The following is a 27,708-nucleotide window of genomic DNA, read 5'->3' as shown; positions in this document are numbered from 1 at the left end:
CCCTTGTCCTTCCGCTATTGGACGCTTGTAAAAAATCCCTCACCAGATCTCTTGTTGGCTCCCTTTAGGTCCTGTAAGGCTTCTACAAGGTCTCCCTGGAGTGTGGTAGAAAGTGGACACAAGATGTGTCAGACAAAGAGTTCTGTGTTTTCATAGTGTTGGCTTAGCCTTACAATGCCAGTACTGCATATACAGTATGCTCGCCTGTCACTTTTCTCCTGTTTTAGTTCTTGTGACCTGTGTATGAAAGCTGTCTTAATAAAGAAGGAAGCTTTATTTAGTTATTTTTGTGCTCCATCAGCAAACTACTCAAAAAACCCCCCTACCATTCTGCATAGTGTTATTACTGTAAATTTGTACTGTAATAAATGTTAGGCCCATTTCTGATTGAGTGTTAATCAAGAGCAAGTTAGGGATTCAGGGAAGTTACATCTGTGTGAGACTAACATAAATGAGAGAAGGATCAGAGTCTCTGCCCTAATTTTTCCTGACAAGACCACAAAATAAAGGCCCTCATAGTGTGAACTGAGCTGTCCAAATAAACGTTTGATTTTTCTTAAGTACCACACCTTTGCAGATGGCACTGAATTCATGCAGAGTGGACCTCTGTAAATCAGACCACTTTTGTTTAGATTGCTAATGAATACCGTCAAGCTTGGGATTAGGAAATGCTGCATATTCTGAGCAGAGACATTAATGGATTCGCTGACCTGATAGAACAAATGGCAAAACTCTGGAGGTAATCAGGCTGCATGGAAAACTCTGATGTCAATGTGATTTACTTATCCCAAGTAATAATTGTAAGTTTTCTGGTTTGCATTTATCTGTGTTTGTGCTTGATAAATTTTGTTGGTGTTAAATCTGTGTTTCAATCTAATGCATATTTGTGATCTGGATAACAGAGTGATTTATTTTAAAATACTTCAGTGAAAACACCATATAATTCTTAGTAAGACTGAAAACTTCTTAATTTTTTCTCTGCTAGCTGAGTAAGTAATTTGTAGTGCCATTTCAAGTTGCTGTGTGTGTCCCCTTGAAGGACTAGATTACTGTGACATGTTTCACACCAGGAGACGTTTCATTGTAAGATGGTTACCATCATCACAAAATAACTCTCTGCTCATTCAGTCGCTCTGTTCTTTTTGTACCATATTTGATAAATCTCTTTTCAGGAAAGAATTCACTACTTAAACCACTGCCTTGCTCTTCACGGTTTCTATACACAGATATTCTGGAGGATGACCTCTAGTTTTACTGTGGTTTGTTGGCTAGGACTTCAGAAACTTGGAGAAACAGGAGCAAGTGGAGTCTTTTAAGTATACTGCCACATAAGGATGATAGAAGAGAATGACTGTGGTTTCCCATGGAGCTGAAAGGCAAGCAAGTGCCTTTAAAAAGTCCACCTTGTCAGTTGAACCCATTCACAAGATGGATAACCAGCAGTATTGAAGTCTGTTTAAGATGTGCACACCTGTTGTGAGAGGTCCTGAGAACAGACATGGCTTTGCCAGCTTTGAAGAGAAAACCAGTAATTCTTTCCTTAAGTACAGTCCATTCACCCCTCTAGGAGAGCTAAATTACCCTTTATTCCCACAGTGGGATGATGTGCCTTTAGTAATCCCTGCGCAGGTTTTCTGAGTCCAGGAGCAGATGCTAACCTGAAGCCCAATGTTGGAAGAGCTATGGAATCCCTGGTAGACTACAGTGATGAGAAACCTCACCAGCAGGTCCCCATCACAGGAAAGAGAGGCCAGCCTGCCCACAGGAGGCAGATGAACCTCTGGGAGGAAAGCAGCCAGGACAGAAGGTGGAACTCCAGGGCTGTGCCAGCTGCTTCTGTCAGGACACAACTCAGAGGTAAAGCAAACTACTGTTTTTATTTCTTAATCACCAAAGAAATCAGTGATGCTTAACAAATAAATAAAATTAGCTTCTGAACTCTATCCCCCAAGGTCCTGGCAGAACAACCTTATAAAATATATTTGCCCTGGATATTTGAACTGAATATGACAACTGCAGCAGTATTTGTATGATTCATTGTCCCTGCTGTAGCAAAGAGGTACCATCAGCAAATTCTAATGAGCATTCTAATGCTAAAAAAATATAAAAATATTTGGAGGTAAATCATATTTTTAAAAATCTATTTATGTAAATTGTGAAGTTATATACAAGAGTTCTAATGAGCACCTGTTTTAATATAAACCAAAATAAGAAATCATTCCAGAGTCAGGAAATCCTCTGGATATTTCTGCGTCATTTAGTATTTCCTGACAAGTTGCAGTACAGTGCATTTAAACACCTATTCAGTGTCTAGTTGTTTAGGGAAGAGAAGGTTTTTAGGACTGCCATCACACGGTGGTCGAAGCACATATTACCCTCTTGTTTTATATCAATGTATTGCACTTATACACATAAAATTGGGTCTGATCATTTTGTATTGATTACAGCATCAAAATGGAAATTAACTCTTTTTAACATGAAGCAAAATTGTGTTGCTGGTTATATTCAGAATTTTCTGATGAAAATTCTGGAAAGCAGAAATACCTACCAAGGGCTTCTAAAGGCAGACGTAATGAGCATAACATAAGCACTATAGTTGAATTTTTATAAAGATTAAGCCAATTCCAGCAGTTTTCATAGAGAAATGCTCATTACAGCTAGAACAAAATTTTACAGGAACTCAGGCAACATCTCGTATACGAAGGGAGGCATTTCTTATAACATGGTAAAGAAATGTAAATAAGCTTCTTGTTCCATTTTACTATACAGAAATAACACTCTCACTTCATGGTTAGCTATACTTTATCCGTGTTATTGTCACCATAAAGTCTTACATGCTATAAATTCAGGCAGCGGTTTTGGTTCCTTGTTTCTGTCTTCGAACTATGCATTTTAAATCACTTTAAACTCACTGCAGTCATATAACAAAACCCAAAAGAACTCAAGAAACCACAAGGGATAAAAAAATAGACTACATAGTTTTCCTTTTTTTTTTCTTGCTCATCCCATATAATTTTCACTTTTATTTCTCATTTAATGTGTTCTCCATTTACATATGAAATTAGACCTCAGACAATCAGAACTGATCAGCTGTTTGTTGGGGTTTTTTTCTGCAAGCCTCTGGAAAAGTGAAGGGGAAAGAAGATTTGAGATATGCAATTCTATTTGACCATTCATTTTTCCAACACAGAATAAAACAGAGACAGAGAGAGAGATAGTCTGGCAGATAGATACCTGAAATGAACACTGACAAAATCTGAAACTGAATGTCATCGAGTCAGTAGCCAGAGTTACATTCAAGAAATGGAGAGTAGTTCCAGAAAGCAGACAGAAATCATCTTGTGCCTTTTTGGTGATATTTTGTTACGTGAAGTTCATTATTGGAGTGAAATACTGACTATACTGAAGCTGTCAGAAAAAGTCAAACTTAACTCAGGGACAAACATTGAAACAGATATAGTCCAGCATAAATTTCTTAAGGAAAGCTGTGCAAATGTTCTTCCAAAACTAGTATTCATTTGCAGGTTTTCCTGTGATGCTGAGATATTGACTACAAATGTGTAAATATAGATCTAAAAAGTAGTTGAGCTTTAAGCTATTGTTTTTAATGACACTTTAATTTTTAATTCCAGATTTCAGCTATATGATTCAAAGGCCAACTACCAACCTCCAGGCACGTGATGTGATGAAAGTGCTAATCTTTCTAGATATCAGTCCCAAGACATTCCATAACTCAGTTGTTAGGGGAAGTTGTGCTGGAAGAGAGGTCAGGCATTTTGCAAGCAAATTCTACAGTCACTTTCTTCACTGCGTCAGGACTGAATGGAAAAAAAAAGAGAGAGAAGCAGCCTTTGAGACGGATTTGCTGAGGTGTATAAAACATCTGCAGCAGACAAGAGTTTCTCTGTTGTGAGAAGATATAGTGCTATGGCTTTGGCAGTCAACAGTGTTACTTTTAACTTCCCCAGCAGTCTTTTGCATCTACTGAACAAAGCAAGTTTATTGAACAGCAAGTCTCTGTGATAGCAAAGCAAAGGTGAGAAGCTGACAAAGGAGGTCATTCTAAGACTGGAAAATCAGAATCTGCCAGAGAAGGGAGACAGCTGAAGAGCTATTCTTCATGTATGCTCCCTTGGTATAGGCAAGGTGCTCAGTGCTAGAAGACACAGTCTTCAGGAAGTTGACAGCATTTGTCTGTAGTCCCCTTCTCTCACACATATGACAACAGAACTTTGTAACCTTTTCTCTGTGGTTTTGAGTTTTTTCCGGTGTTCAGGAGGACCTCAGAATTTGACACTGCAGGTGTATTTGTACCTGAAAACCTGGTGATGAAGCCCTCATATCCAGTTTGTAATTATTATTCTATTTTGTATGTCTTAACTCATTGATGGGCATGGGGATTGCAGAAGGAACTAGGGTATTTGATAAGTCTAATGAAGAGCAGAGATGACTTCTTGCCCCTACTGGAAGCTGATACATCCATAGACAAAGTTTTCTTCAAAAACTGGCAAATAGAAAACACTATAGAGTTTACCTGTAGACTTGATAGTAACCTTTTTCTATAAGAAATCAGCAGTAAACTCATGCCACTACTAGAGTGGCCATATTTTGATTTGTCGAAAAACCTGACTAGTCCAGTATTCCATCCAAGACTGTGGATAATTAACATAGATTGTCAGCATACTTCCTTCATGTGTTTTCCTGTCATGTGATGGCTTGTTGACTAGGAATTTGTGATGAGGAGATGGTATATTTGTAGTTAGTAGTTGTGGATTCATAGATTTGCCTTCAAGAATATATCCATTTGCTGTTTGAACCCATCACTTAACTTCCAGCCCCCTATTTCCAGGTAATTTGTGAATATGTTAAGCAACAAAGTCCTAAGCCCAGACGCGTTACCTCCAGGTTTTTCTACCAGTGATGTCCATCCACCTGAAAAATTTGTCATTTAACCCTTCCCTCCTTCTGTGATCTTCTAATCAATTATTTATCTGTGTGAAGATCTTATCTTTATTCTGTTGTTACTAGGAGAGGCTCTGTCAAAGAACTTTATGCATAACGTTGAAATAATTGTGGTCACATACTAATTTCTCAATGGCCTTTGTGTAGGAAGAGTTCCCTTCCCAGTGCTTCTTCTCCCGAAGCAAGAAGCATTTTCTCCGGAGTAATCATTACTCTGGTGAAGTAATCATCCAGGAGTAATCCAGAATTAAGCAGTGCACTGAGTGTGAGGCATATCAAGGTAGGATTCCAGCCTCTCCTACCTTTCAAATAATGATTGAAAATGACTGTAGGCAATGCTGCTGCAGCCCCAGTTTGTAACATAGGTATCTAGTGAGATAAAGCCTTTTATCTGCCTGCAAAAAGAGAAAGAACAAAGGTTAGTCAGAGCAACATGTAAAGTGAAGAGCAAAAAAATGTGCAACTTGAAAAACATCAAATTAACAATTCAAGGACCCTCATAAGTATTATAGCATATAAACAAAGTCAACTAAGAATGAAAAATGGCCTACAGTAACAGTAGGCTCAAGAATATCAGGGCTATCAAATAATTACCCATAACACTATGAATTGTGTAATAGTACACTGCCTAATAAGCTAGTAGGTCATCTGGAAATAATGCATCAAAACTTAGAATAATCTCTTGAGGGCTGAGTGCCATTGAATAAACCAACTGTGGTTTCACTAAGGATTTGATTATTTATCATCCCTACAGTTATGTATTTCACCATGTGTTTGTTTTTTACTTGCTCAATAGCAATGATGCTTTGTTTATTCAAGAACTTTGTTCTTTCTTCGTTGCTTCTTTAGTCATGCATGTCTTTCCAATATAAACTGATGGGGTTTATGCTTATTTAGAATTAGTTTTCAAGGAGTGATTTGTAGCCTTTTCTTTCAAAGGAGTAAAAGAGAAAGAAGAAATAATGTTAATGGGTTGTATTTCTTTTTTATATGTAAAAAGAAGTAGAATAATTAACCAGAGAACTAAGCAAAAACATCTGGAAGAGTTATCTGTAAACCTTTCATTTGCTTGCTGGGCCCACTTGAAGTCAATACTCCTACTGATTTTAAAATACAAGATATCAAAAAACAGTACACAGTTTTCAAATGACAGTGAGGTTCAGTGAAACTTGTTGAGACTGCTGGTTTTGTGAAATCTCTGTATATTTCTTTATGTGTGGCCATGAGAGTCTCACTTTTTCCTTTAAAAACAAAACAAAAAGATGTTCTGGCTTTCATGCTTTCTGGGAAACAGTTTAGGAATACAAATGAGTACATCTTTAGTTTCTGACTCAGAATCTAAACCAGAAATTCCCTAAATTTGTTACCCATCACTGAATCCTGCTTGGTCAGAATAGGAGACTAGTTTAAGTAATAAACTGAAACTGACAGTATCATTAAGCTTGTCATTAGTTAAAAGTGACAAAGCCAAGACACCGAGTTCCCAACTTGGACAAGAACACATCATGAAATTTTCAGTCCTGGGGACTGAGCAAATCATTAGCAGCATTGAAACCTCCAGAAAGTTGACTTAAAGAAAAAAATAATACAGTTTTTATGCTAGATCCTTCCACTGGAAGAAAAAGGAGAAGTAAATGTTAGATTAATCATCCCAGCAGTAGGACAGTAGTGTCAAGACAGCAAATTACAGTATACAATGCAAGAGCAGAGATCTCTAGAAATTCCAATGTACAATTATCAAAGCAAATGTAAAATTGTATACATGTCATCCTTTGTACAGGACCTTGTAGCTGACCTGTTTTAGACATACAACACAAAGAACAACAGTTACAACCTTTAGCTCTTTAATCAATTAACCAGAGGAAGACTTTTTATGGAACTACTAGGATATATGGATATTTGAGCCATATACCTCTTTACTTTAGAGGGCACAAGTACATGCATACCTATCAAGTAATTACAGTATTTCAGACATAAAACTTAATGGAAGTATCCCCATATGAGTAGAAGTTGTATATTTGCAAATGGCATTTAAAGTTTATACAAAGCTGAGGCAATGAAGGTGCAGCCACTGTTTTTACTGCAAGCATATTATCTGCTTAAGAGACACTTCCCAAATTATTGTTTAAAATGGAGAGTGATTCCATTTGAAAGCTCTTCACAGTGCAAAAATCCACAAATTCTATCAAGTTTTTCGAAAGCAGCATCTTGAAAGTTACAGCACATAGTGCAAAAAGCTGTTTTACAAATCAGGTCATATTATTTCAGTATCCGCATATAGCATTAGGATACTAAACTTTGTTTTACTGAAAGCTCTGATTTTCTTTTAAACTTTGTCAGAGTGATTAATTCTGCAAGAACTAATTTTGCATTCTGCACAATGGTTTCCAATTTCTAGTCTTTGAACTATTTACTCCAAATTATATCTAAAATTTCTACAAAAAACTAGGAAAAGTAACTCTATTATGACATAGCTTATATTTGCTACATAAAGGTTCACATATGCATTTGAGATTTTAAAGGGGTCTGGCAGTAAAAAGCAGGTTGAAAGCTACTTAAGTAGTACATTCTAGACACTAAATAATAGTTTCCAGTGTTCATAGAGTGGTGTGATGGCTGTATGGCTGCCTATCCCTTTTACTAGAGTATAACAAAGTATATTTACAAATACACCTTTTCCAAAGTCACCAAAAGCATTATGCTACCTAATGGCACAGCAGTTCAGATGATAATCTCATACATATCCCTTACCTTACTTATGGGATTATTTTGTGGGTTTTATCCTGATTCCTTAAGGAGACAGGTTGTTTCCATTTATCTGTTGGTTCTCTCCTAAAAATTTTGAACACCATTGGCCATTTTTTGCCAAATTTGACAGAGATACAAACATCTCAAGGATAACTGCATCCCTGCAAGATGTTTGAAAATTTAAGTCTGGTGAGAGGAAAGACATAAATGAGTGTTCCTCTTGAGGGAGCTGAAACTCAGGCATTGTAACATACTTCTATTTGGCAGCAGCTTACTATTATCAGCATGTGTGTACTGGCTCACCAATCAGCACATATGTGACTCTGTAGTAATTGCAGGATGTGGCCTTTTGGTGGGAAAGCCTGATTTACAGAACTTGGTCAGGGAGAGCTCAAATTATTGGAATATGAAGTTCGGAGGGTGAAGGAGACAAAGAAATACCTTTAGGAAATCATTCAGCCATTTCTTATGGAATAGAGTATTGCTTTTGGAGTTGGCAAAAATTATGTAACTGTAGAAATGCAATACATAATTCCTAGTTTCAATTGCATTAGCAAATTTTTATTACTATGTTTTATAATTCGGATACTTTCCTTTATACAGTTAGTACTGTGCATGACAATATATGAAGTAGGCCAAACCATAGCAATGTATGTTGTTATAGTATTTATCACTTACTTTCATCTTCTGTGTAATTTAATGTGTTCTTGTGGATGTTTGTAATTTGGAGTGGTAACAGGTAGCTGAACATTGGTGCATCAATTTTTATGGCAAGCCATGAGTTGTTTTCATAGAGTTTAAAACAGTAAGGATTGCTGCAAATTGATTAACACAATAAGAAGCCCTTTCTATCAGTTTGGAGAACTCAGGTGAAAGTTGTTCCTGCTCTGCATAACCAAAACCATATTTTTGCATTTTGTATGGATCCCAATCTCAAGGCAAGTGTCTGGTGCCCTTCTTGTAAAGACAGAAAACATATTGAAATAATTTTGTTTCTAGTCTGCTTTCCATTCAACACACTTGGGCAGTGATTACAGTAGTGTAGTGACTTTTACAGTTCTTCATCTAATTATATTGAAATAAGCGCAATATTTCAGGTAGCTGTGTGTTAGTGTGACCAGATTTTAATGGTGGCTATTGCTCCAATAATTTGCAATTTTTGAACTGTTGCTCCGGTTAAGGTTTTTAGACTGTAATGTGAGACTGATACTACCAATAACAGTTACGTGAAACTGGCAACAGAATTAGAGAAAAAATACCAGAATATACAAAACATAGTAAACCCTCATACTTGATATAAATACTCATGTATTTATTACTTAGGCACGGCCTTGTTTGGTGCAAGTCACAAACAACTAAGTAAATAAAAAAAAATCAATGATTCTATAGCCCAAGTCTAATTAAGTCTTTCACATATTGAAAATGTAATGACATCCTTCATCCTTCTACACTGATGAGCCTATTTATAGTCCTTAAAGTGTTGCATGTACTTAAGTAGTTCTTTGAGTTGGACTCCTTTTGTAGCAATGAACATCATACAAATACATCAGGCATATGGGAGGGACTGCAAAGTGTATTTACTGTACCATTTCATAAGTAATATAGCAAATGGAAAACTGCATTCTTGAGGAGTAGAGAGGCAAGGACATTCTATTAGTTTTTAAACTTGTATTCACTATATTACATTTTCCTTCCTGAATAGAACTCCTCAGGAATAGGTCCACTCCTGATTGCCAGTGCTGGCTGGTGAACTATGTGAAATTGTATGCTTCACATTCTGATGCAAAAGAAGATAGTAAACTGGGAAAATGCAGATACATACAGTTCACTCTTTAAACAAGCAATCACAGTATCATATAATGATAGCATTGCTTTCTGCCATGTATTTGATTTCTCTTAGGAATCAAGTGATCCTTCTGAAGGTGAAGAGAAGAAAAAGCAAGAGACTATTTCTACAAGTCAAATACTAAAAGTGAGACACCATTTCTTTTGAAAATCGATTTTGCTTGTGCTTTACTTCGTTTTGTCATCTTCTTTTTGCTACTATGCACCTTTATGTAGCAGGGCATGTAAGACTACAAACAATTTTTCTTTCATTGAAGACTTCTGGTGTTTTAACAGCATTTAGCATAGGATTAACCTCATGAACTTCAGTTATCTAAAAGCTTGTATCCAGTCTGTGCCTTTCAACTCCACTTCCTCCAAAGGTAGTGAAGAGAAACTGGAGTTTCCAAAAGGGCATTATGTACATCTGTCTTCAACCCCTGTCACAGGCATGGTATGACTGGTGTCTAATCTCTATTTATGTCTCATCTCACTTAACTGCTTATTCAAATTTAGACAAAATAAATCCCATGATCACTGTAAGCTTATTGGAAGATAAACTACCTCTTTCAATTAGTGAGTGAGACAGTTTTAAAGAAGATGAGCCTGTGAATCATAACATAACTACTTGTTCTCCAACAAGCAACATTTAATTCCAGGCTTTTAATTTCCTTTTAAACTAGAAACATACACATTTTTTATTTTCTACACCCTTCTGTGTCACATAATTCCTTATTATCTAGTTACCAATGTCATTCACTAATGACTATACAGGAATTTATTTCTATTTTTTGTTGTTGATCTAGAGCTTACAAAGAAATTTATTGGGATGTTACTTTCCAAAATCTAGTGTCCAGAATCAACAGTGAAAGTGTTGGTTGATCCTGTTTCCCAGTGTTTCACAAAAAGGAGATACAATCCTGAACCTGAAATAATCCAAGTCAGTGCACAATCTCTTGCCAATTGGTTTTATGTTTTGCTAGTGAAATGTAGCCTAAATTTTGTGTAGCTGATACACATAAACCCACAGCAACGTTTTCAAACAAAAACAGCCCCAAGTGAGCATTTAAGGTCATCGGCACACTCCAGCAATTGCCTCAAATGATTGCATACTTTTTCCATCCCCCTCCCCTACAAATTAGTACAGAGGAAGATATGCATGCACAGTACCAAAAGAGAGAGCAAGGATATCAATGAAAAAGTGGTTGACAGGAATGATGCTGCACCATAACAAATTTCACGTTAAGCTAGTTTACTTGTGATCATTAATTGTAATAATTATTATTTTTACTAAACTAAAATTCAGTCCTGCAATTGGTTCTGATTACTGCATGAAAATCTATTAAGCCAAATTAATTAGGTAATGTTGCCTTACAAGAAGCATCTAATTATGATTTTAAGTTGTTGGATGCTTCTGGGACAGATTTCAAACAAGATCTTTTACCTTTCCCCAGAGACCTGTTGATTTGTAAGTTTTGTTTTTTTGTGAATATCAGGGTCCTCTGAACATTTCCTTTGTGAAGTCTGCATACAGTTAATTATTTCAGAAGACTAAACTGAGCAGCATTCTTTAACTAGAGAAATTAAGATATTCAATCAATAACTATATGAGAAGTATACTCTAATATCCTTCTCCTGTGAGAGACTTAAATATAAAAAGCAGAACAGAAGAAAACTATAAAGCTAATTATTGTCATGATTTCATACATCTGATGTTTTCATTAAGGCATGACATTTATGAAAACACCATGTTAATCATACATGTATACAAACTCAAGTTTTTTTCTGTTGTCTGTAGAATCCAAAACAATCACTTGTGCCTTCGTGTCTTTTCTTCACTCTCTATTTCAGCTATTCTGTTCTTAGAGTGGAGTATTTTAGATGAGCCCAGCAAAGGGTGGCAGGAGGTTCAGAAGGGCTCAGATCAGAACCAAGTAGAGATGGGGAAGGAAAGGCTGGTCAAAGCAAGACAGGAAAATTAGAACATGACTCCTTTCCAGGCCATGAGCCAGCAGATTTGCTCAGTCAAACTCAATGGATGAGTGTGCTACTGGGCACAGTCAGGCATACAATGGGAGAGACATGTACCACTGCAGGTTGGAAGGGAGATAGAAAATGCTATCATTATGGTTTCTTGAATGTTGCTCTTTCAAATACAGATGTGGACAGTGAGAGCAGCTTGCAAGGACAGACCAAGAGAGAAATTCAGACTTGATGTTAAATTTTCCCATGTTCTCAGTAATGGAATAAGTCTTGCAAGTAGAGAAACACTACATTTTTAAAGAAAGCTTGCTTATACTATCCTAGGAAATTGACTGAAGTCCCAGTACCTGAGGAGGAAGATTAAAAGACAAAATTCTGTCTGCTGATCTGGGTCATTTAGCATATATGCCAACCTAATCATTTACCACGGTCTTTTACCAAATTCAAATGAGCATTGCATCATGCCACAAGCAAAACTTTGACTTGTCATCAGCTCTCTTTTGGGACCTCATAAATATTGTATCAGAATATGCTGTCTGGCAAAAAAAAGGTGATTGATCTATTTTGTCTTTAACAGTGTAAGTCGAAGCTCTCAAACCTCTCATATCCCTTGTATACCTAAGGACAATGTCCCTGGGTTGTTTCTACTTTCTGCATTTTTGATTAAGCCCAAGGAATCCATCTCTGATTTTCTGAAGCAAGAGTTGTAGATGGACTATGTTATCTAATCTTAAGGTGTTTTCTGGTGCCACAGAAGAGTGTGTGCTGAGTCTTCTCTACTTGCAAGTGACTTCAGCCTTTTACCAGTAAACTAGAAATCAGTATCCATTACGTCCTCTTGGGAAGAATACCCCAGTCTGATCAGGGGCGTAGCCAAAAAGACAAGAGATCTATCTCATTTCCATTCTTCCCAAGCTTCCTCTCTGCACATATGTACTAGAGCTGTAATGTGTTATGTGCTGCAAGTTCAGCAGATGATTGTTTTAATCTTGGGACATGCCAAGCACACAGGGCAGTTCATCTCCATGTGTTTTCTTGTGGAGCTTTTTAATAAATAACTAGAATTTTGGAGCATGTACTATATGGTTCACCTGCCTCCACCAGCTGTCTTATGAATAATGTACATATATTTGATTTCATTTCTATCCAAACAGTGGCTTGTGTTGGTGCAGTAAATTTTGAAGACATTGACAATGTCAGTGTAGTCTTAATCCCACTTAATCATATGTGAACTTCAAAGCCTCACTATACAAGCACTGCACAGTATGTTTCTTTTATTTGCATGGTCTTGATACTGCCTCTTGAGTTCTTGTTACTTAGGAAAGGGGAAAAAACAGTTAAAGATCTGGTCTTGGACCAAAAGGATGAAAAAAAATGGGGGAACACTCCTTATTCTTTTTAATAGCATAAATGAGGTCTGTAAACACAGGAAGCATGGTGGGCTTTCAGATGCAAGATTGAAATTAAATAGTCCTTTTTAATAACTGAGTCAGTAGTAAATGGCCTACAGCGGTAACTGCCTGCAGTGGTCAGTGTAGGTCTGTATAAATCTAAGGAACCGTTCAGCCTATATATACAAAATTAGTCAAGGAAGCTGATACAAAATAAGCGAAGAGATGTCTACTGAAATGATGGTATAACAGATTTTATCCATCTACTTGAGCTATGGTAAGCTTAAATGCAACCTGTTTTAACTACATGTGAATTTGTCATAGAACATTAAGGCCTGATTCTTTATTGTATCACTTCAGTGTTACAGTTTCAGGGAAATTATGCTCCTAACATCATGTATCATGCTTTTCAACCAAAACTGTTGATGAGGTTTCTTTCCATCCAGGAGTTGCTTTGTGGCCCAGGTGACCCTTGCCATCCATCTAGTACAAAACAGTCATAATGGACTAACAATAACTGACTGTTGGACCAAAATCTGCCCTTAGTTTGCCCATCCTGGGAAGTAAAAGCTGCTTGCGGTAACATCAGTGCAATATACTGTTTGGTATAATGAAGTCTTCACAATCAGCAGTCTCTGACCTAAACTGGGATGGAAATCAGAGTATACTGTCCCTCCTGCTATTAACCTTGCTAGACCAATTGCACAACCAAGTTTTAAAAACTTGGCAGGCACCTTTCCATTTTTCTCAGTTGAGAAAGGTTGCCTGTGAAGCTAGTCTGAGCACATTTGCTAGATCATACCCCAAAACACCTGACTTATGGTTCCTGCTGATGCTGAGACTACCTAACACAGGCATTCCTGTAAACTCCCAGCAGGAAGAAATAGATTTGCATTACATTCAAGGCTCAGGTGGGAGGACATGGAAGAGAAGGTTCTGAGCTTAGCATGCACCAGAAATTTCTGCTGATGCCATTCCAGATAGAGTCCCTACTTCCAAAAAAGCTATTTTCAAACTATGACATATTTTCATACTTCAAATGCTTCCTGTTCTTTAGTATTAATGAACAGATCTGTTGGGTAGAAGTGTGTGTACCATTGTTTGATGGGTAGTATGACTTCAATATTGCCATGTTAGAAATGTATGATTTTTAACTTTAGTCAGTAGGTGACCTTTGAGTTCACAAAAGCTCACTAAATGCCGTTACACTTTACTTTTAGCTAGATCATGAACTTTGAAAATCAAAGGTTTTCACTTTAAGCCTTTTCTAAAGTTGTCTTTAGTAGCTTGAGCTGGTATAAAACATTTATTTGCAAACTTTTGTGAACATAAAATGGTAAAAGTAACAACTTAATGGTAAGAACTAAAAATGATAAAACAAGAAAGAGACTGTGCTGTTTACTTACTTGATTTTCTCTTTGCATATGCCTTTCCTTTCTGTCGTTTCAGTGCTCTTGCACAGTCCACATGAGGAAACTGCACTGGGGGAAGCAGAGTGAGAGAAGTTGTAGAAGTATTGCCCTCTCTTTTCTGAAGAGAAGACATAATGCTGGGCCTTACTCACACATAGCAAAGTATGGGTTAAACATTCCTACTTGCTGGGACCTGCCTTGGAAGTAGCTGGAATTTCTGAGCTCCACCTTAGGTCTGTTCATTTCCATTTCTTACATCAGTTTCAGGGAGAATGCATATCCTTTTGCAGAGCATCACATGCTGTCACACACATGTGGGGAACAACACATCATTCTTCACACAGCCTTACTCGTGACAGCAGTAGTTTCACAGGCAAACTAAGGTGCTAAGCATTTTAAGGTGGTCAAATTTGACCTGTATTGCTACAACCAAACCTACTAATACCAAGCTTTTATGTACATAAGGCACCATTCTGATTGTTTTATCTCACCTCCTGCACAAGTCATCTAATTTCTCACAGCCTTAATCCAACTTTTAACTTCTGCTTGAATTAGAACATAAAATAGTATAAAATGATTATTGAGAAATGTGCCTTAAAAATAGAGTGCACACAGCATACAACACTGTGCTGAACAGGGATTTCTGAGCTGTAGGGAAGTTAGCAGAGCTATTAACCCTTCATTCTGCCATGTCATATTTCTGTTGCCATAGAGCTTTGAAGAATAGAAGCTGATGTGTACACTGTGCCACAAACACAGACATCTTGTCTGGAGTGATTTGCAGCATATGGTCTCACGGTAAGTTTGAGCAACAGGTTCTCTGGTATTCTCCATGTCATTTTCCTATTTTTTAGTGAGTGAGGCTATGGGTTTCATTGATTTCTGGCAACCAGGAGACCAAGATCTCTGAGACCTAAAGGATTCTGACATCTCAAAGCTGTGAAAATCTTAATTCCATCTGAAAAATTCTATGAAATTTTTCATATTTATTCTCTGTCTATGATTGTCAGACATCAAGATTGGTATGATTTTAAGCAGAGGAAAGAATAAAGTCAGAAAGAAGACATAAAAGTGATCCCTGTACAGGTTTTCTTCCTGCTTTGTGTGCTTGCCAGTAGTTCTGGAAAGATGTGTAAAGGTATTAAGGCTGCTAGACTCCCACCAAAGTCCTTGAAAGTTAAATATATGGATTTGAAGTCTAAACATGCTTTGTAAGTCTGTAAATGTAAAAATCTCGCTATAGATAGTCACTTTCACTCTTTCCTGGACTAGTAGTTGCACATCCTGCCTGTAGCACTTGGGCAACAGCATCGACGCTCAAGCATTATTCCAGAGTGAGACACTATTCTTCCCCAGACCATGCAAGAAAGTGGTTACCATTCAAATTATTAGCAAAGCTGAAAACAGCTAAGAGTCATCTGTCATGTAATTTTGCAGAGACAAACAGGAAGAGTGGTGAACCTGGACATGTTTTGCATGTTACCCTTGCACCCACCCTCTCTTCCTTTTGGCAGAACAGGAAACCGTCTTCTGTTTTTCTTTTTTTTTTTCTTAAGGAATTAGAAAAAAGAAAAAAGTCATTACTTATGCTGTAGCTGAGCCTAAAAGCCCCTAGTATAAGATTGGTGTGATGAAAAGCTGCTTTGCATAACCTAGCACTCTAAATAATATTCTGAAATCCTTAGTGTGCAATTTGGAAGTTTTACAGATGGCAATCCAGGTGCAGTGTGATTAAGTGGTTTGCCAAGTCCCATTGGGAATCTGTAGCACAGTTAAGAGTGAAAATTCATGTACCCTGAGCCCTAGCCTGTGCCTTTTTTTTTTTTTTTTACCAAACTCTGCTATTGAAATGGTGCTTTGCTGAAACCTGATTTTAAAAATATAATAATTTTTAAAAAAAATTATAATTAATGCAACATGATGGCCATCGTTCTTAAAAGTTAGGCTGAGACACAAGTGAAGACTTGGGAACATAAGTCATTTTTTTAATCCAGTTTTTCTCTGTGGTTCAGACATAGAACAGCTGTGGGAGCTTTCACCACATGTAAAAAGCCATGTCATAAGTGTTGTGATTCATCTAGCAGTGCTAAATTTATGTATCTGAACTTATTAATCAAAACTATGTTTGTGATCTGGTGGCAGTCTAAGGATGATCAGTGGGCATTTCCCTAAGGAAGCTGTGGAAGTGCTTTTCTCAGGTCAGACTCTATTTCACACTTGACCAAAAGTCCTGGATGGTAATTCAGTGCCTCTCATTTGCTTCTAGGCTTTCATTAAAGCCTGTCTTGGGGGAAAGGGATCAACTACATCATCTCTTGAAGTCTGTTCCAGTCCTGGCATGTAGCATCATTCTTAATATCCTTGGTTTGTGTATACACACCTGAATTTGCTTTAGGATGAACTTGTTCCTCTCTTTCATCCTCAGTTATATTGCAACGTATGCCTAAAAGCTGGAATCTTCTATCATTTCTTTGCCAACGGCAACGTAAAAATATTTTTTTAAAAAAGAGCCAGTCAAAGAATTAGGAATTTGTTGTGAAACAGCACTCTGAAAATCTCTTCCTAATGCAGTCCCTTTTCACCAGCAGATCTCCAAAAATCTTTTATAAAACATACATGATCTTGTCTTACAGCTCAGTGCTCCATCGAGTAGAGTACAGTCAGAGCACAGGAGTTACAGGTTTGAATCTCATCTTTTTATATCACTAAGTAGCAAAGACTTTTTGTATTTTCAATGTATGCCATGTAATTTTGTTAGGTATACTGGAAAACAATTGTCCAGTGTTCAAGTGGCTTTTTTGTATTTTTAAATTTATCATTTTTTTGTACATATTTTATTTTACTTGTGGTGGGTTTTCTTCCTACTTTCACTACTTGTCTGCCTACTTTAAACTATCTTCTTGTTTAGACTTTCTTTTCTTTCAAACCCATGAAGTGTAAATTCCATTGGAATCAGTGAGTTAAAGGTATCTGCTTAACAAGATTTCCTGAACAGGGATAGTATTGAGTATCTGTTTATATATTTTGGAGAACTGAGACCTCTGTTATTTGTTTTAGAAGTCATTGAACTCTGAATTGATTATGACTGTTTTCCTTAGTTATTTTTACTTTGTTTCTTACTGATTATATTATTAATTTTTTTTTTCTTATAATATTTATTTGTGGAAGATGAATACTGCATGTGGTTTTATATGTCACATAGCTAACCATATACAGGTAGGGAAGCAACTGAGAGCTAAAGAGTATGTTTTGTGCAGCCAGCCAGGCTTTCAGAAATAGCTCAGCAACCACACATGAAAACCAGAATTCTGAAAGAGCTCACATTCTGGGTGCATGTTGATTGCTAAGCTCCTGTGAAAACCTGGCCACAAACACCACAATGAAACTTTTAGGTGCCGAGCACTTTATAAAATCTGATCCCCTGTGTGTAATTGCTGCTACAACTCAAATGTGTATCAGGGAAGAGGAGGACGGTCCAAATTCTGAAGAAACACCGTATTTTCAACTCCCTTGGGCAAGTTACACAGGGGAGGGAACTTTGCAGCACAGCTACAGAGACTTCCAGGAAGGCTCAGACTGCTAAATTCTTCGGGCACTTTTGAGATGCTCCATGTTATTAATAAGTGAAAATAAGTAATGACCCAATTCATTCTTTCTTATTATTAGCAACTACTTTTAAAAAAAATCTCTTTCTCATTCAGAAAGACATTTTGAACCTAGTAATTTTGAAAACCATAGAGAAACTGCTTTTAATGTATCGTATGGATTCCCAACAGAATAATCTACTGTTCTCTTTTCTTAAAAACATCTTTATAGGTATGTAATTTTGTTTAATTCTCCTCCTCCCCTAATCACCAGCTTTTTCCTTTGTTGACCTCTTCCCCAAGCAGCTGCTGAAACAAGGTTATGCTCTATGTGGTATTTTAGTTCTGCAGGTGTTTTAAGGGTCAATGGAAAAAAGCCTCCCACGCTGGTGATGGGGATTTCCTCTGTAGCATTCATGGGCAGGCCTCTGGTAAGTGCTCCGTGACAGACGCAAATAACTCTCCTTGGCATCGTTAGAACTCCCTTACACCCTCAGTGAATTAGTAGTACTTAGTGTAGTAATAGCATAGCACAGGGTGCATTCCGAGCATACATTAATCAAGTGTTACATCTGACTGGTGATTTTCTCTTTTGTGTGCATTTTTTGTATTACAGTACAGCAACTTCCTGATTTTCATTGTTGTACTTGTTGGTACCTATCTCCTGAAATTTGACAAAAGCAGTTAGGACAGAGATTTGTTTTCTTGTTCCACATTAAAAGCCTCTGCTTCCACAATTAAGTAAAAATCTGGCAGTCATCGACATTTTAAAGCTTGCTACTCATAATTCATCAGCTCTTATAATACTCAGTAGAGGGCAGTGCTTACACAATACATACACATTCCAACAAGGTGTTACTTAGCAGCACTTTTGAAGCATCAACTAATTCTTTGCCATAGCACTGGTAGATTATAGTGTTAGTTTTTGAAAGATGAGAACTGAGGAGGCTGAAGTGACTTGTCCAAGGCCACAGAGGTTGTTTGTATCAGAGAGAGGAAAGGATCTAACCAACATCAATTTCTGGAAGCAGTTGATTGAAATGGGAACTTAATACATACATACAGTTTCTAGGAAGACAAAGTCCTAAGTGTTTCAAGTCCTGCAGTTCTTGCACAAAGCTGTCCTCTGAAACTACCCTTTATTCTTGGTTTCTCATTTCTCAAGCACATTGGGCAAAGTGCTGCTATCACATCAGTGTATCTGTAGTGACTTCAGTCATATTTCTTCAGTGTGGTCAGCTTACAACTGACTGTGTGCATGCATCCCTTATAATTTCAAGTTCCCACAGAAACCTCACAGGCCGCAATTAGCTGGGGACAGGACCCTCTGCTGCCATGCACCTTGCATAGTCATGTTCATGGGCTGCCTAAGAGCTTTCCCACAATGTATCTTTTCTTCAGAAACTGACGGCTTGTCCACCGTGTATTATTTTCCAGTTTGATTCATTCATGGGATTGAGGGTGAGGGGTGCTGAAATATCCTACTTCAACATTTTCCAAATGAGGTTTTATGGCTGGCTTGAATCTTGTTTCTGAAAACTATTACCCTGTACTAAAAATGGGGGTTGAAAAAGTTGAAAGCAGAATAAAACTGTTTGAAATTGTAGAAACAAATGTTCCAGTTCAACATAATTCAAAATATTTCTGCGGAGTTACCATTTTGATGGTTTTATTCTTTCAGAAACCCCACATCCACTTTTAAATACCCATGCCCTATCCTGCTTTAATGGCCAAGTGAGAAGGGTATGACATGCAACCCAGTATGCTCCGCTCAAAAACTGTGTCAGCCCCGTTCTTTGTTCCACATGCCGTGCCTTGTTTTAACTTCACAAGTTCTCTCAGGTATGTTCTTCCCCAACGCAAAAGACTGTATGCATTGAATTTCCCGACACAGGGTCGTGTCTGAGGTGGTTTTGCCACAGGTTATTCTGATTGACAGATAGGATCATGGAGTAAAAGAAGGACCACAAATGTGTCACACATCCCTTCCTGGAAGGGAATGTGAGGTTGAAGCCAGTTGTGAGTCTTATGAGTCCATGAGACCTGAGAGGCCTATTTTATAACTGCAGTAACCAGAAGAACTACTTAATGACTTAATCTGGTGATTTAGTTCTGTGAGATTTATAGAACAGTATTTCTAAGAAAGAGTAAGATGTTGGGAACTCTTTGCTTGTAAGTGCAAGCTGGGAATCTACTGGATTGCTTTCACTAGATAGAATTTTTGCACAAAGAACTTGGATACCTCAGTTGCTCAAGCTGAAGTGCTAGATTCAAGTTTTTCAAGAATTAGGAATTATTTGGGGGAATCTTGATTTTGGTCCCATAAAAACAGCTGACATGGAATTTATACGACAAACCTGGGCATCCAATGCCCTGGAGAACCTAGACCATCACTTCCAGCTGCTGCTCCAGAACAGCATGGATCTTCTGCAGGTTCTGTGCTATAGGGGGTTATCTCAGATACCTTAAGGCATCTCAAATGGTGGCCAACTAAATTAAGTACATGCTTTTTTTCCTGAACACTACCAGAAAATAAAAATTTTCTGTCCCAAGATGGACATATGAAACAGAGGCATACCGAAGCAGAGGCACTTAGAATCACCATATTCCACTTGAAAAATCTTAGAGCTGGCACAGATTCAACTGTCAACACTATGTTTCTTACTGTTGGGACTAGGAGCTGCTAGCATGATAACAAGGAAGTGTATGAACAAGAGAGATGTCATGGTTACAGAAAGAAAGCTTGATGACGACAGCATAACCACAGAGGAGTTTTGTATGTTGCCCAGTGGTAGCCTGGCACTTAGTTGTTTTCTTTAGCAGCAGCAATCTGGTTTAGCAGCTCATCAGAGAAAACACAAAGAGCTAGACAGTGGAATCCAAAAACAAAAAACCAAAGGGGTATTTTTTTAACCTCAGTTTCTTCTGCTTTATCACATACATAACCGCAGCACATTTTTGCGTCTTCTTTGCAGGTTCCCAGAAGAGCAGCTGCTTTACTGTAGTGTAAGCTTTCTTACTATCCTGGTACTTCTAGCTTCTCTCTGCCCATTTCTCTTCTCTTTCAGACATACATCCTTTCCACATGTTGTGAAGGTACCCAATTCTGTCAATCCTTTCTAACAGTCTAGTACAAGTCTACATCTTCAATCATCTCTCAGGCTTGATTTTTGGGTCACATTTGGCCACTTATGATGCTTTTCTCTTCTAGATTTGCAAGTTTTTAAGGTCAGAAGATTTTATCAATCAGATGTCTCACAGTACATAATGTATTCTAATATCTCCACAGTTGTATAGTTATTATGTGAGTTAACTCCAAATAGGCTTATAAAATGTTGCAAGTTAATATGGGGCTTCTTGTGCTGCTTCTCTTCTCTGTGACGCTCATACAATTTCAAGGAAGTCAATGGAATTTCTTTGTTACATAGGAGAGCTGTATCTTGGTGTGTAGCACATCACCAGGGTAATAAAACTGCCCACAGTCTGACTGATTCCTTCAAAATGATATCATATTTTCAGGTTTGGATGAATGCATGTGCATATACACACATAATGTCCATTGTGTCCCTCAGTGGGATCTTTGTATATGCAGATGAAATTTCCTACATAGTTACCTAATCTGCACATAACCTAACAATTGTCTAATTTGACATGAAAAAGCAAATTTGTCTGCAAGCCATTTTGACCAGTTCTGAAAATATGTTCTACTGCTGTACTAGAATTTCAGGCCTCCTTGTTATCCCTGCATGGCTGCTGTCAAGACTGAGGGCAGATTTGTTACTTGCTCAGCCAACTACTTGGTGATTCCCCATAGGTAACAGCTTCCCAAGTGCAACAGAACTGCTGCACTGATTCTACAAAGCCATCTTCTCTGGAGGGTCATGTACTGGAGCTTGGCCCAGGGAACAGAGCAGTATATGAATGTCTGGGTTAGTGCAAAACTACCTCAAAATAAGACAAAGAACTAAATGGTCTTTCAGATAACTATGAGTACAAAGATTACAATATATACCACCAATGCTCCTGTGGCAAGTATAGTTCACCCAGAGTCCTTTGTTATAATGTGGTAGGTAGATACAGCATTTTGTCATTACCTCTGCTATTCTGGTGAGGAACTTCAGAGCCAAGTTTCCTAGTGCACAGGTCATAGAATTTTCTGATAAACCACATTTTGCACATATGTCCAGTTTTGCATCCTGTGCTGAACTTAGTTGCAGAGAAGTACCTGATCATCTGTACTGAAACTAATAACTTTATGCACTTTATAATTAAAGAAACTGTTTATTTTTACCCGGTGTACAAGGGAACCAAAAACTACCTCAGATTATTTTAAAGGAGACACTTATCATGCATAGGGTCTGAAAACCAACAAAAGACTAATGGAGGTAAGGTTTACAATGCCAAGTATGTAGTTGATTCAGTGAATGAAAGAGTTTGTCATGAGCTCTTACGTCCATGTGTATAGGCAGTCTGGATACATGTATAATGCAGCAGTATCCTTTTTTGAGCTGTCAATATAGAACAGTACTGATGACACTGAATAACTGCTGCAAAAAAAGCTGTTATATTGGGCGTTTAGATTGCTTTATTTTTAACCTTCCTGGATTATCTCTCTGAATTCATATTAGTACCTTTTTTTCCTTTGATTTTGTCCATCTCTGCTTCATCTTGCAGCAATTGCTATCAAAATTTTCTGTTGTGCTTCCTCAGATAAGTAGAATTCTTTCCTCTGTCTCTTTAAGGAACTTTCTTTTTAATTTCACTTTAAAACTTAGCATCAGAATTAACAAAATGCTTTAGTTTTCCAAGATGTGGACATACTGTCTCAATCCACTAGTCTACTCAAGCTATTTATTATTTATGTGTCTAAGCATTGTTAATAATGTTACATATACATGTAAGTACATTCTTAATAAATTCTAGGGGAAATATAGAGAACTTCAGAATCATTTGGGATATCATTTGTGGTTTAGGCATGAGAAATCACACCTTTTGGTCTAAAGCCTGCTACCTAAATTCCATATTTGAAGCTGAAACCTAAATATGGAGTAAAACTGTATCAAATTTTTAAGGAATATTTCCATGCTTTTTGTGCTCTATGTGAACCCCGGAACCCCATTTTTTCTTCAAGATTAAATGTTTCTTGTAATCATGAATATTGTACAGATATTTGACCCTAAACAACTGGGGGGGGTGGGGCGTGGGGGGAAGGAAAATCACTACAGAACTCGGTTTTGCCATGTCTAACCAAAGATTTTGGGTCAGATCATCAGCTAGGTGATCATAAAGTAGTTTCACTTATCTTAAAGGAGCTATGCCAGTTCATACATTCTAAGTACTGCTCATTACATTATGAAGAGTTTTTACTCCATCCATCTTTGATAAACACTAGCTATTTTAGAACTGATCTGTAAGTCATATTTCAAGCCTATGGTCATTTCCTTTACCCTTTCTCTACTCCTCATCCCCACTTTAACTTTTTCCTTTAGCACTCCAGATATCCCTGGATACACTGGCAAGGTTCATTGATCAGCAGCTCACCCAGCAAATTCTAATCTTCCATCAACAACCCAATCAATAATTGCACGAATGCATGGGTAGGTATGAGGTATATTTCTCAGCTTGTTCAGGAAGATTATAGGTAAAATCCTAATTTAATTTACTCAGTTAACAAACAATTAAATGTTAAGCATGACATGTTGGCTTAAAAAATACGAAACAGTTGGGGTTGGATTCCACCACATTGTTGTCATTCTAATCTGAAATGCTTTTGAGGTTTTAGAGTTTTTCTGGAACTTTGTAAGGTATGTATTGGGAAGGTACCTTAATACTGGGGTAAATCATGATTTCTGAATGTGGATTGTTTCTACACTGAGAATGTTTTTTCTTTAGCTATAGTCACTGAGTTATGGTTTAAGTGACTTTTTTTTTTTTTTATTGATTGATCTGTATGTGTTTTGAAAGAGGCCCATGGACGTCAAAGTTAAAAATTCCCAAAAGAAAATTGTTGGTGTTGTGTGTCCAAATTGTTGTTGGCAGACTTAAGAAATGGTTATTTGTTATACAAGAATAGTTGTTAAAAATGGGTGGGTTTACTTAGAAGGCAGTGTGAGGCAAAATCATGCCATGCCCCCACACTGTTGCAGCCCGGGACCCTATGACTATGAAATCATCATAGCCCCACATCACTGTTGTGGCTACCTCAAGAAGTGGATTAGTAATCTTTATTCCCTCTTGCTCTTCCATACAAAGCTTGTTAAATCTATGGGCCAATGTAAGTATTCAGGTGTCTAATTCTTGTTGGGTTTGAAAGAGCTGGACACTTCAAAACAGTTGAAAACCCCTTTTGTTAACACAAAGAGCTTCTGACACTGGCAAAGGACCAACCTAACCTTTTTCCCAGTAGCTTCAAAATAGCTTAATAACTGTTTGTGTCCCTTTCCTATGATTTTGCACTTTAGTTTCTGACTTCTCGTTATCCCTAATGATCTAGGACGTGTTGACACTATCCCAAGTTTCCATGTTCTCCTGAGAAATTTATCTTATGTTAAACTGGTTGATTGGATTCTGTTCACAACACATCACACTTCTTATTCAGCACTGAGAGGGAAAAGTATCCAGAAAAGGCTTGAGGAGCTTTAGGGAGCTGCCTGGCTTTTAAAGAATTCACCCTGTCAAGCGTTTCATCGTTGTGCAAAATGCATTGCCTTCCATTTCTGCTGCCTTCCATCCATTCACCTCTGCTCTTTTTGTCTTGTGGTTATACTTTGAAAACAGACAGTCACTTGTAGTCACAGTTTGCTGTTGACAGGAAATGAAAAGATGGAACAGCATCCTGAGTCTCCATAGGCTAATAAAGTTGAACTTGGAGCAGCCTGATGCAAGACTAACTTGCTTGTAAATGTCACAGACAAATAAAAAGGCAAATGCATCTTAGGAAATATCATCGTCAGACTTCAGACAGGTACCAGATTTCAAGAGCAAAAAGACAGGTGCCACTGTGATCTAAGAAAGCAAAACACATCTGTTACTTCCTTTTACTTTATACAGGTGTTACTGTGGGTGTAGTTCATAGTGGATGAATTTTCTTAGTTTTCAGTGGATGGCAAGAACAGGGTCCTTGTTTTGTGCTACTGGATACTTTCCAGAACCAGGACAGAATCCCCTGACTTTTTTGAAGAAGGCTGTGTGGGAAACATATAGCAAGCATAATCATACCCAGACATTGTAGACCAGGTTTCACCAGCTTTTTTTCTGAGCTGTGGTACATTCCCCTGAGGGTAGTACCCAGTCCTATTTTACCTTCTCTGGGCCTACTTGTGGAGTAAAATAAATGTTCACTGACTTAAGATGGAGGATCATAGCCTCTATGAAACTGCTGTGTAGAATATTAGTGATGCTGGGAATCTCCCCCCAACATCAGTTAGTGATGCCCATAAAAGAGATGCTTAACATTTGTTTCCTTCCCGGCTAATTTCAGTGGTCACAGGTCAAGCTCAGCTGTGGTGGAGAGGTGAAGAGAATAGAGGTTATTCCTGAAATCTGGGATCAGACTATCCCAATTCACCTTCACATGCTTTTCATGTAAAGCGTGATTTCATTCTTACTGTTTTTAAATTGGTGACCTGTTTTTTTCTCTCTTTGATCATTTTCAAGCCATGCCTGTAATAATTTCTCAGAAAGTAGCAAGTGATTGCATGTGGTAGATGATTTTACAGCTGCTTTATTTGACATATCTACAATATACGGTCAGTCTCCTGAAGACAATTATGGGTATCAGAGAGAGTCTCTTGTCTACTGCTGACATGGTCTAATAAATGTTCCTGTCAAAAGTATCAGCAATATCAGATAGACCAGGCAGCATGCAACCACTTCTGCACTGCACTTCCATTACATGGAGCTTCCACAGTATGTAGGGCAAAATCCTTTATATCTGTTTTAAGCATGCTAAACTCAACAGGATTGTATAGAATATAGAACAGAAGAAATATGGTTTCTTTGTCTTCGAATATGAATAGTATTTTTATATGTCAAGTTTTATTGGTGTATTTTTATTGTATTTTTGCTTCCAGGTAATCCCAAGGTAAAGTCAGAAAATTAGGTTTCAAAGTCCTTTAGAACAATTAAATTCTGGCAGCATTGCTTAGCTTTTGCCTAGGAATGAATGTTTTATATGTTGTTTTGTGTTTAAATGAACTTTTCATTACTAGTCAGAAAACACAAATCCATTTGCACCATGAGTTGTAAGGATATTCATTGGCCTCACCATATGTAATATGTTTGATTTTCAAAAGAAAGCTTGAACCTTTTCAGCAAGTTGCTTTGGAGAATGCAAAAGAGATCTTTAGGTCAAAAGAAAATATTTTTTGTTTGGAGAGTGAGTGAACATAAGAGTCTGGTCAGTTCTGTGTCAGCCCTGCTTTGATTAGGCAGGTGTTCTGCAGCAGACAGGCTACACCAACTGTTGTGGTTTAACCCCGGCTGGTAACTAAGTACCACACAGCCACTCACTCTCTCCCCCTAACCCAGGGGGATAGGGAGGAGAATTGGAAAGGAATGTAAAAATCATGGGTTGAGATAAGAACAACTTAATAAGAAAACTCAAAGCCACGCATGCAAGCAAAGCAAAGCAAGGAATTCCCCACTTCCCATGGGCAGGCAGCTGTTCAGCCATCCCCAGGAAAGCCAAGCTCCATCACACCTAACGGTTACTTGGGAAGACAAATGCCATAACACCAAAATGTCCCTGCCCTTCCTTCTTCTTCCCCTAGCTTATCTACTCAGCATGACATCTTAGGGTATGGAATATCCCTTTGGCCAGTTGGGGTCACCTGTCCTGGCTGTGTCCCCTCCCAGTTTCCCGTGCCCCTCCAGCCCTCTCCCTGGCAGGGCCCAAGGAACTGAAAAGTCCTTGACTTAGTATAAACATCACCCATCAACAACTGAAAGCATCAGTGTCCTATCAACAGTCTTCTCACAGCAAATCCAAAGCACAGATACTAAGAAGAAAATTAGCTCTATCCCAGCTGAAATCAGGACACTAACTTAGACTGTAGGTATAAGATTATTTATAGTGCCTCCTCTTGTAAAGGATCAGAAGAATATTAGAAGTCTAGCATAAATTGTTCCTTCCCAGACTATCCCCAGCATATTTTCTAATGCCCAACCCAGTATTCGGTACCGCAAGGACTGAGCATCTAAAGCAGGCATGCCATGGTGCCAGAAAAGTGTCTTTTCCAGGCTTGAAAGTCAAACCTTCAGCATCACCTCCAGGCGCTGCAGGGCCTTATGTGCTTGAATGCTTTCAGCATGCTCATAGCGGTTCTCCACAGACAGTGTGCAGGTTAGTTGTGAAGCAACTGTGTGTGTCCAAGAAAGGCTGTAAAGATGCAAGATGCAGAATACAGCTCTTACAGCTGATGTAGGAATCTGTCTTTCAGCATGTTACATATATCCAGATAGTAAGACTTAAAATAAGTTTTAATACTCTTAGGCAGTTTTGCCACCATTGTTCTTAAGGGGGCTGATTCTAATATCATGGAGTACTGCAAATAGTAGTCTCTGAGGCCAGTGGGCACAACTGTTTACGAAGAAAGCAGTTAGATGGGAGAGAGCGAATGTTTAGCAATATGAGAACACATTTTAAAAGTATTTTCTTCTCTGTCTCTGTGCGGCTGCAGATACATAGCCAAACATGGAAGCTTGTCTCAATATAATCACCAGGAGCCTCTTTCTCAAGTTGTGACTCCAGTTAGTCCTCAGAATTATTTCAACAAGACAGAACCAGAAACTATTACAGTTTAG

The 27,708-nt window shown here is 37.9% G+C and overlaps 1 protein-coding gene across 1 annotated transcript; it reads left to right on the top strand.

Annotated features, from left to right (window-relative positions):
* Window positions 1-1,347: 1,347 nt before the first annotated feature.
* SPATA48 (spermatogenesis associated 48) lies at window positions 1,348-27,708 on the top strand. The gene is given in 12 exon segments (XM_037380018.1): window positions 1,348-1,615; window positions 1,618-1,857; window positions 8,566-8,648; window positions 9,611-9,632; window positions 9,635-9,682; window positions 10,343-10,364; window positions 10,366-10,478; window positions 10,936-11,002; window positions 12,095-12,129; window positions 12,672-12,780; window positions 23,394-23,501; window positions 27,585-27,708. Coding segments are annotated over 12 exon segments (1,239 nt in total).

Source organism: Falco rusticolus, chromosome 3, assembly GCF_015220075.1.
Source record: "Falco rusticolus isolate bFalRus1 chromosome 3, bFalRus1.pri, whole genome shotgun sequence".
NCBI lineage: Eukaryota > Metazoa > Chordata > Aves > Falconiformes > Falconidae > Falco > Falco rusticolus.
Note: the sequence above shows the minus strand (reverse complement) of the source record. Positions and strands in the feature narration are given on the sequence as shown.